The 9,756-nt window shown below is 45.5% G+C and overlaps 1 protein-coding gene across 4 annotated transcripts in view; it reads right to left on the reverse strand.

The window, feature by feature from the left end:
- Nucleotides 1–3: 3 nt before the first annotated feature.
- Nucleotides 4–9,756, reverse strand: part of LOC105887529 (SLAM family member 9-like) — a 27,422-nt gene continuing 17,669 nt past the window's right edge. Inside the window, exons 2-7 of one of the 4 annotated variants that reach the window (XM_023516492.1) lie at nucleotides 5,003–5,237; nucleotides 4,839–4,912; nucleotides 2,947–3,249; nucleotides 1,850–1,984; nucleotides 1,573–1,649; nucleotides 4–1,280 (exon numbers count right to left, since the gene is read on the reverse strand). In XM_023516492.1, the coding sequence (XP_023372260.1) occupies nucleotides 1,194–1,280; nucleotides 1,573–1,649; nucleotides 1,850–1,984; nucleotides 2,947–3,249; nucleotides 4,839–4,912; nucleotides 5,003–5,237 (911 nt within the window). In that variant the 3' untranslated portion in view covers nucleotides 4–1,193. Of the gene's footprint in view, nucleotides 1,281–1,572; nucleotides 1,650–1,845; nucleotides 1,985–2,946; nucleotides 3,250–4,838; nucleotides 5,238–9,756 lie in introns of those variants that run through there. The other 3 variants (XM_023516491.1, XM_023516494.1, XM_023516493.1) reach the window with 3 other exon arrangements.

Consider the following 9,756-nt stretch of genomic DNA (forward strand, 5'->3'; position numbering starts at 1 on the left):
TGCTTGGATGCTCATTTCTGCTTTACTCGAGTCCTACTTGAAGTGCCTTTGAGTGAACACAGAGTCATATTTGCCTTGAGTGACTTCAAAAGGGAAACTAGTCTCAGAGGAGGAAACTGGAGTGGTGAGCATTTCACTCACAGTATTAGAGGACAGCTTTCCACTGAACTGTATCCTGGGAGGGGGCTTTGGACTTTGGACAGGACAGTAGCATTTCAACGGGCAGGGGGTGAGGGTGAGGAACAGGGAGAGGAAACTGTCATTTCAGGTGCAGGGATGCAGGGAGAAAAGAAGACGTTGATACAGGGAATGCAGCCGGCAGAACAACAGAACAACAGGTATGCGGCTATCAGACCTTCTGATAGTTAGGCTGTCAGACCCCAAGGCAGCACCCACCAAGGAGGGTGGGGAGCACGGAGCATCACTCTTACCACCAAGTGCTCCCATCCCAGGCCAGGGGAAGACCTGAGCTTCTCTTAAGACAACCTCCAACTTTGGCCTCTTACGTTCATTCTCTGAGAAACAGAAGGCTGGGGAAATGGAAATTCCTGGGGAGAATGGAAATTCCACAGGAAGATAAGTTCAGGTCCATGGACTAAGGCGGAAGCTTAGGTCCAAGATAGCCTGGGTAAAAATGAAGGCACCTTGTGTAAAGCTGTGGACTATGCCCTGACAGTCCCCCAAATGCACAGACTGCTCAGCACACATAGGCAAGGAAGCCTCAGGATAGCCCCTCGGAGGTCTCACCATGTTGCCACTTTTGACTCCAACTCAGTCCCCAGAAATCAGGTCCTCACTCCCTCCTCCATGGCACAGTCCACTGCCCCGCACAGTCCCTGCACCTGGCCCATGTTTGTGGTCTTACACACACTAGTGATACAAAGAAGTGGAAGGGACTTGCCACCTGCACAATCAGACAGGGTCCCCTTGAGAAAGTTTTTGGACAAGTGCAGGATCCTTGTGAAGGATAGACGAAGAGCCCTTGCCCAGCAGGTGTGAGGATCCTGAATGTGAGGGCAATTTGAGGAGGTGTCACAGAATGTAGCACCCACAGAGCGTGTGGCTGCCAAGTCAGGGGAACGCAGACCAGAGACACCTGGAGCTGGACTGGAGCTGGGAGAGGCTGGTGTCTGCAGGTTTCAGGCTCAGAGCACAAGTGTCTTGGTGGTGCCGGATTCTCCCACTTCCTCCAATTAATTCCTCTTGATGATCTGGCCTGGGTTACGGATCTCACTATAAACAGAAGTGAGAGGCCCCTTTTCTTGGGCCTCACTGATGCCCTGGAATGAAAGACAGAGAGACCCTGGAGCAGCTGAGGGTGGAGCAGCCCAGAGGGACTATGGAACCAGCACCCACTGACCTGCTGTGCTTGTGAAATTGTCCAAAGCACCCAGCATTACATCAACACCAGTTACAAATTGTGTTAGTAAATACTGTTGATTGTCCAGAAATAGATGAACAGGCAGTGGGGACAGAAGTGGTAGATGTCTAAGTTTAGAAGCCTAGAGCTGGGCAGTGAGGGTCCTAGGAGTGCACAGGATGGCCAGTGGCCTCAACCTTGTTCATACCCACCTGAGGGTCCTGCTCCATCAGGTCTGCATAGTGGATGTCACCAGCCTCAGTCTTGTGCTCCTCCTGCAATCCTGCACCTGAGTCATACAGAGGCCAAACTGAAATCTGTGCCTTGCAGATCTGTCCCCCCCGCCCCCACTGCCATGAACCCCAAGGCCATGGCAACACATACTTTCCCTCTATGGAAGACCCTCCTGGCAACCAAATTCAGGAGGAAGGGACCTGAGGTTCTAGTGGACAATGGGAGGTATCTGGGCCTGGAAGAAGTGCAACCTGCCTCTTCCTGGTTCCAACTTCTTCTTCCTCTTCTTCCCACATGTCTTCCAAAGGTATAATCCCAGGATTAGCATCAAAACCACAGTAGCCCCTATGATGCCTGGCCGCAGCCAAGCCATGTCCCGTCCACCTGAACCTAATTTTATCAAACAAAGAATGAGCAAGATTAAGGCAGGAGAGAACCTGAGGTCACAGGCAGTTAGGCACGACACTGACACAGCAGATCCTCCTGTGGCTCCTGGAGGAAAGTTTAAGAGGACAGAGCTGCACCCTGGGCCCCCATTATTCCCTTGTTACATGAACACTTGAGCAAACTTTGCCAGAAGCTAGTGTGACAAAGGGATTCAAAGAAAAACAAGACAGCCTTGAAGCCTTGGTCTCAAGGCTGTGCAGTCTACATAGAAGACAGGACACGAGCACATCATCACTGCTCAGTGTGGTGCCCCTGGACCACCCCCTTAGGGGAGTCGTAAGGACAGGATGGGCCTCTTTACTTGCAGAACTCTACACAGAATGAAAGCTGGAACCCAGTGCAGACTTAGTAATGCAGGACTTTAAGCCAAGTCCTTTAGGCAAGGGGCCCTGCGCCACTGACTAGTCTTCACCCTATGAAGACTCCCTCGGGGATCCTTCAGTGAGAGGAAGTCAGAAGAGGGAGGGCATGAGACTTGGGAAGCTGATGGTAGAGGACGCATGTCCAGAGCTCAGACTCTTGCAATGGCAGGACACATTCAGGGAACTGCAGCCAGCAACGTGGGCGAAGTAATATCCAACCTCTGAACCTTACTGAGGGTGGGGGTCGGGATCAAGTTCCCACAGAGGACACAATGACACAATCCCACCTCCTCTCCCCAGAGCCCACGCTGGACATCCAGTAGAGGACAAATGGGGTGGGAGAGCTGCAGGAAGGCTGCTACCTGGACCAGCAGGGACATGGCGGTTGGGTGGGAGAAAAGGGTATGGATGGGAGAGACAGTCAAAAGCAAAGTAACTGTCACTCTGAGAGTAGGAGGACAGCAGTGCTGCACGTGGCAGAGAGAAAAGCCCAGACCGCAGGCCCCAGTGCTGCTAGAGCTCTGGATGCCCCTCCCCACTAACCTTGGGCACAGATGTCCCTAAGGTCTTTGGTGGCAGCCTTCTGGTCCACGGGGTTGCTGACCACACAGGTAAAGCTGGCATTAGGCTGCCTTTGGGGCAGGCTCACAGCCAGGGTCCAGGAGTTGAGGGCTGGCCCTGGTGCCCCTCGCTGCTCCAGGTCCCTGCTCTTCCAAGTCACAGTCAGATTTTGTGTGGTCCCAGAAGTCCTGCTCTCCACAGTGACATTGCACTCCAGCGTGACATTGCACCAGTCTGATGTGATGAATGGTGACCCAGCCTGGATGTGGGGATGGGGCACTGGCTCTGGGTCAGGAGGGGACAAAAGAAAGAAGCATCACATGTGGAAAATACTACACACTCTTCTCTCTCCTCATTTTCTCACTGAAGTCATGGCAGACACCCTCTAAGAATAGTGGGTGTGTTTTACAAATAAAACTCAGTTTTCCTAAAGCTAAATACTGAGTTGATGACAAGCAGAAGGGGAACCTCTGAGTTCAGCTCTATGTGGTTTTTCTAGATTGAACAAGTCTTTAAAAATCTCCCCACAAAAACAAAAGCTGAACTCCACCTACTCAAGTCCCAATATTTCTAATAAATTTGGGTCTTTCCTAGAAGGGGAAGAAGTCTGGGATAGAGGACTTGTTCTGCCCCTGGGTCTGTCTCCTCATCTCCAAATGACACGAGGTCTGGGACTGCAAAGGCCTGTGGGCAGGACTTCAGGCCAGCTCTAGCAGGCCAAAGACAGCCCCATACTCCCCAAAGTAGACAGATTTGTCGGAGAGGCACTGGAAGCAACAGGAGCAACATCTCCACGGGTGGTGAGAACATGCCCTGAGCTTGTGGTACAGATAAGAGGAGAAGCCAGATTTACAAGCCAGTCTTAGAAGTTATACGGGTCCTAAAACTGGAAAACCACTCTCTCCATAGCAGAATATGTCCCTATGCAGAGAGAAACATTAGGGAAAGAAAGACTTGGATAAACAGGTGTCCTAAGAAGTGTTGTGTGTAAATGTTCTACACTTATCCAGGCTTTCAGAACTGGGTTAGAGGAGTCCTGTGTGAATGAGGGGCTGGGGCTGAGAGGAGAGGGCCAGGGAGGACTCATTATGTGTGGACTCCCAAATTTGGAAGGCAGAATACTGGCCCCAAAGATGTCCATGTGCTAGTCCTGGGAACTTGGGAGAAGGCTCGGTTATGTGGAAAGGGGAATTAGGTAGCAGATAGAAATAAGCTACCAATCAGCTTCAGCTAACCTTCAAAATACAGAAATTGTACTGATTTATCCTGATGTGCCCAATGTAACCACAAGGATCTTTAAAGTGAATGAAGAAAGGACAGGAGGTAAGAGGGGTGCAATGTGAGGACTCAAACCACCTCACCTGGCTTTAAAGATGGGGGAAGGTGGCCACAGCTGAGGGAGCAGACAGCTACCAGCAGGTGAAAAAAGCCAAAAATAGACTCTCACCTGGAGCCTCCAGAAATGATGCAGACTGCCAACACTTTGATTCTAGCTCAGTGAAACCTGTGTCACACCTAAGACCTCCAGAATGGTGAAACAGAACATTTCTGTTGTGTTAAGCCACCAATTAAGCCACAGTAATTTGTTCCGGCAATAATAGAAAACTCATACACAAATTAAGGAACACTATTCATATAAAGGATGATTGATGTTACTGGGAAAATTGCTATTCACCCAATTTCCATTTCCTCTCCCAAAACACTGAAGTGATTTTCCCTGTGGTATGAATCTCAGCTCTGCTCTCCATCTCTGGTGCCCTCACTTGCCCTGTTTTCAGGAGGAACAGGAGTCGAAGTCTGTGTCTTAATGGATCCTGCACATGTGACCAATTAAGGAGGTAAGGCCTGGGATGGAGGGAAGGGCCATCACTCACCATACACCATTAGGTGGAAAATCTGAGCAAATCCTGCTCCTCCAGTTAACGTGACATCAGCGCGGTACTGCCCACTATGGTCAAGGGTCAGATTTTCAATCCTCAAGGAGGTCATATTGAGCACCTGGACCCTCTGCGTGAATTTCTCCTCATGGGTGACCCACCTTGGAGACTGGTCGTCCCTCGAGACTTCTAATATTCTTATGTAGCCTGAATCAGGGCCAAAGTTCCACAACACCTTCTCCAGGTCAGCTTCTGGAGCTGCTCCTGGCTTCTTGGTCACATGAAACAAGACAGCACCTCCTCGGATCCCCTCCAGAGGAGGGTAAGCTCCAGAATCCTTGACTCCAGGCCCATGTGGCTCAGGACTCTTGACCACAGCACTGCACACACCTGGGGCTTTGGAAACAGCAAACAGGAGTGTTTCCTCATCAAAAACAAGTACGAGAACCACATAACTTTTCTTTCTAATGAAATGCATCCAGAATTTTTCTTTCTAGGAAGGCAGCTTAATATAACGAATTGGAAGCAATCCTGGAATCAAGTCTGGTTCTACTGGAGTATAAAGCAGGTTACTTAAACTGCCTAATCTTCAGTTTCCTTGCCCTCCCCAAATGATAGCATGAATTCAATGAGATCATAGGTCAAGAGAACCTGACACAGTTCCTGGCATGTGCTAAGTGCAGAAATGTAGGAAGTGGCTTCTAAAGAGTTTCCCAAAGGCCTCTCCCTCCTCATGTGCATGTCAGAGGGTGACCCCTCCCCTGGAGTGCGGGCTGCTCCCAGTGACCTGCTTCTACTGAACAGAACACAGCTGAAGTGAGGAGGCGCTTTTACCTGTGTGAAGTCCTCAAGGTCTAGTTCTTCCTCCCCACAGAGGAGACCCATGCACACTACATTTTCATAACTACTTGAGAAAATTTGGGGGGACTTTTTCAAGGTTTATTTTATTTAAGATTCATCTGGTAATATTTATTAACAAAGGAGAAAAAGACACTAATGCATTGCTCCCCAGGATACTTGTGAAGTGAGGTTACAGACATATTTGCCAAAATCTAGGGTCCCCCAGTTAGGGGCACATGTTCTTGCCAGGTTGGGGGGCTGTAATGGATTGAACTGTGTTCCTCAGAAAAGACATGTTAGAGCCCTAAACCTGGCACCTCAGAAGGCGGCCTTGTTTGCAAACAGTCTTTTCAGATAGAGTCATGTTAAGATGAGGTCATTAGGCTGAGCCCTACTCACATATGACAGTGTCCTTATGAAAAGGGGAAATTTACACACAGACCTACGTAGAGAGAAGCTGTTGTAGAGAGACATGGGGAGGATGCATGTGAAGAGGGAGGCTGGACTGACACAGGTGCAAGAAAAGGGACACTGAAGGCAGCCAGCAAGCACCAGACCAAGAAGGGGCCAGGAAGGGTTGCTCTTATTGCAAACTCAATATTTGTGTTTCCCCACAAGTTCACATGTTGAAGCTTTAACACTGTATTTGGAGATGAGGCCTTTATGAAGTGAGAGTAAATGAGCTCATAAGTGTGAGGCCCAATTCAACAGGACTAGTGTCCTTATGGGAGAGTTTCCAAAGACCAAGTGAATGAACTCTGTCCATGTACACACACTGAGGAGAGGTCACATGGTCAGAAGGAAGCCTTCTGCAAACCTCTCCAGAAATTGAGTTGGCCTGATCTTCTAGCCTCCAGAACTGTGAGAAAACAACTTTCTCTCACTTAAGCCAACCCGTCTATAGCATTTAGTTATGGTTCACTGAGTTAATATATACGTAGGTATACTCCTGCAGGCTTCAAGGAGCACTGCCCTGCCAACACCTTGATTTGGGCTTTCAGCTTCCTGAAGTGTGTGGCAGTACATTTCCATTGTTTTAGCCATACAGTGTGTGATATCTGTTTTGACAGTCCTATGAAACTAATATAAGAGCTCAGGAATGGTGGCTACAAGGGGACTACATGTTGACCCCTTGAGTGACTCCTAGAGAACCAAGACAGAGCCCTTGGAAGCACATAACACAAAGTGTGAACTCTGCAATGACACAGGCCTGGGTTCAAGTTCTAGACCCATCCTCTACTGGCTGGATGACCTTTACCAGGTTCCTAAATTGTCTAAGCCTTAAGTTCCCACATATGAAAAATGGAGATAATATCTATCAGTGCTCATAGGGCTCCTGCAAGCATCAAATCAGATTCTATATAAAAGGGTACCTATGATTAGGTTACATTCTTTGCATTTGTCAGGTAAAGTCTGGGTGGTATTTGAGCCTCTTCACTCAGGAGGTGCCATATACCCCTGCACTGTACACACTGCATAGGAGCTTCCTAAACCTCTTCCCCCTCATCCCCTCTTCCCTTCTTTAACTTGACTGTGTTTTTTCTTACATGTGGTTCTGTAGTTTGTTCATCTACTTTAAAATTAGTATTGAGTACATGGGATGCTTGTTTTCCCACTTCTGAGATACTTTACTAAAGAGAATTTTCTTCAACTCCATCCGCATAAACAGAAAAAATAACCCCATTTCTATGTGGGCAAGAGAGTTGAACAGAAACTTCTCTGAAGAAGACAGACACACAAAAAACAAACATGAAAAAAATACTCGTCATCTTTAATCATCAGAGAAATGCAAATCAAAACCACTTTGGGATATCATCTAACTCCAGTAAGAGTAGCCCATTAACTGCTACTGCAAAATCCCAGAACTGCAAGTGTGCATGTGGAGAAGGGAACACTTCTACACTGCTGGTGGAAATGCAAGCTAATATGACCTTTTTGGAAAGAAGTTTGGAGAACAATCAAGGAACTAAAAGTAGACCTATCATTCCATCCTGCAATTCCTCTACTAGGTATATACCTAGATGATCAAAAATCATTTTACAACAAAGACATTTGCACCAGAATGTTTATTGCAGTCCAATTCATAGTTGCCAAGACATGGAAACAGCCCAAGAGCCCATTGACCCATGAATGGATTAACAAAGTGTGGTATATGTACACCATGGAATACTATGCAGCCATAAAAAAGATGGAGACTTCACATCTTTTATGTTTACCTGGATGGAACTGGAACATATTCTTCATAGTAAAGTATCTCAATAATGGAGGAAAAAGTATCCAATGTACTCAGTATTACTATGAATTCAATATACAACCATATACACATTCATATGAATGGTAACCATAACTATAGTCCAGAAAGAAGAAGGGAAAAGAAGAGAGAGGGGAGGGAAGAGGGCAGACTGGGAAGAGGGAGGGTATTTGGGGGGACCTCACTTAATGTGCATAATGCAATGGTACATTTCAAAACTATTAAGAAAAAAGTATAATTGTCTTACCACAACAAATAAGTAAGCAAGGGGATGGATATGTTAGTCAGTTCAATGTAAGCATTTCACATTGTATATCAAATCAGTACACTGAACCCCATAAATGCATCAATGACAATAGTTATGAGTTAATAAAAAAAATTAGCATTGAGTACATGGGATGCTTATTTTTCCATTCCTGAGGATGCTTTACGAAGGAGAATTTTCTTCAACTCCATCCACATAAACACAAAAGGTGTGAAATCTCATTTTTTGTGGCTGAATAGTATTCTATGCAATACTTATACCACAGTTCATTAATCCATTCATGGGTTGATGAGCATCTGGTTTGTTTCCACATCTTTGTAATTATGAATTGAGCTGCTGTAAACATTCAAGTGCAAACATTGTTATGGTAAAATGATTTTTTTTCCTTCTAGGTAGATACCTAGTAATGGGATAGTGAGATCAAATGCAATGTCTACTTTTAGTTTTTTGAGGATTCTCCATACTTCTTTCCAAAAGGCTGTATTCATTTGCAATCCCACCAATGGTGTGTAGTTGTTTCCTTTCCTCTGCACCCTCAGCAGCATCTGCAGCTCTGGGACTTTGGGATATAGACTATTCTCACTGGGATTAGGTGATAACCCAAAGTTGTTTTAACGTATATTTCTCAGATGATTGGGGATGATGAGCATGTTTTCATGTGTTTGTTGGCCATTCATTTGTCTTCTTGGGAGAAAGATCTGATCATTTCACTTACCCAGTGATTAATGGGGTTGTTTGATCTTTTCTTGTTGATTCCTTGAGTCCTTTGTAGATTCTACTTATTAGCCCTTTGTCAGCATGCTAGCATGTATCTTCTCTCATCCTGAAGGCTGTCTGTTTGCTTTATTTATTGTGTCCTTAGCTGTGCAGAAGCTTTTAAGCTTGATCAGGTCCCATTTATTTATTTGTGTTATTGCTGCAATTTGCAATGGGGTATTCTTCATAAAGTCTTTCCTCAGGCCACTATCATTAAAAATTTTCCCCACACTGTGTTCCAGAGTTTTTGTACTTTTGTATCTTAGATTTAAATATTTTCTACAGTGTGAATTAATTGTGTATGTGTTGAAAGGTGCAAATATAGTTTAAGTCTTTTACTTCTGTGGCTAATCAGTTCTCCTAACAACAATTATTGAATAGAGATTCTTTTCCCCAGTGTATACTTTTGTTTGGTTTCTCAAAGATCAGATGGAAATATGAGGCTAACTTCATCTCTAGGTTCTCTATTCTGTTCCATAGATCTATGCCTTTTATTTTTATGCCAATATCATCCTATTTTGATCACTTGTTATATAACCTAAAGTCTGGTAACATAATGCCTCCAGATTTGTTTTTATTTCTTAGAATTGCATTGGCTATTTGGGGGTTTTCCTGATTCCACATGAAATGAAAAAATGTTTCTTCAAGTTCTTCAAAGTATAACTTTGCTGTTTTAATGTGGATTGCAATAAATCTGTTTGGACAGTATAGACATTTTAACACTGTTGATTGTTCCCAGCCATGAGCATGATATGACCTTAACTTTGTTAACAGCTTCTGCTGTTTTTTTTTTTTTTTTTTTT

This window comes from Otolemur garnettii, unplaced genomic scaffold, assembly GCF_000181295.1.
Source record: "Otolemur garnettii isolate 467f Iridium unplaced genomic scaffold, OtoGar3 scaffold00091, whole genome shotgun sequence".
In the NCBI taxonomy this organism is placed as follows: Eukaryota; Metazoa; Chordata; class Mammalia; order Primates; family Galagidae; genus Otolemur; species Otolemur garnettii.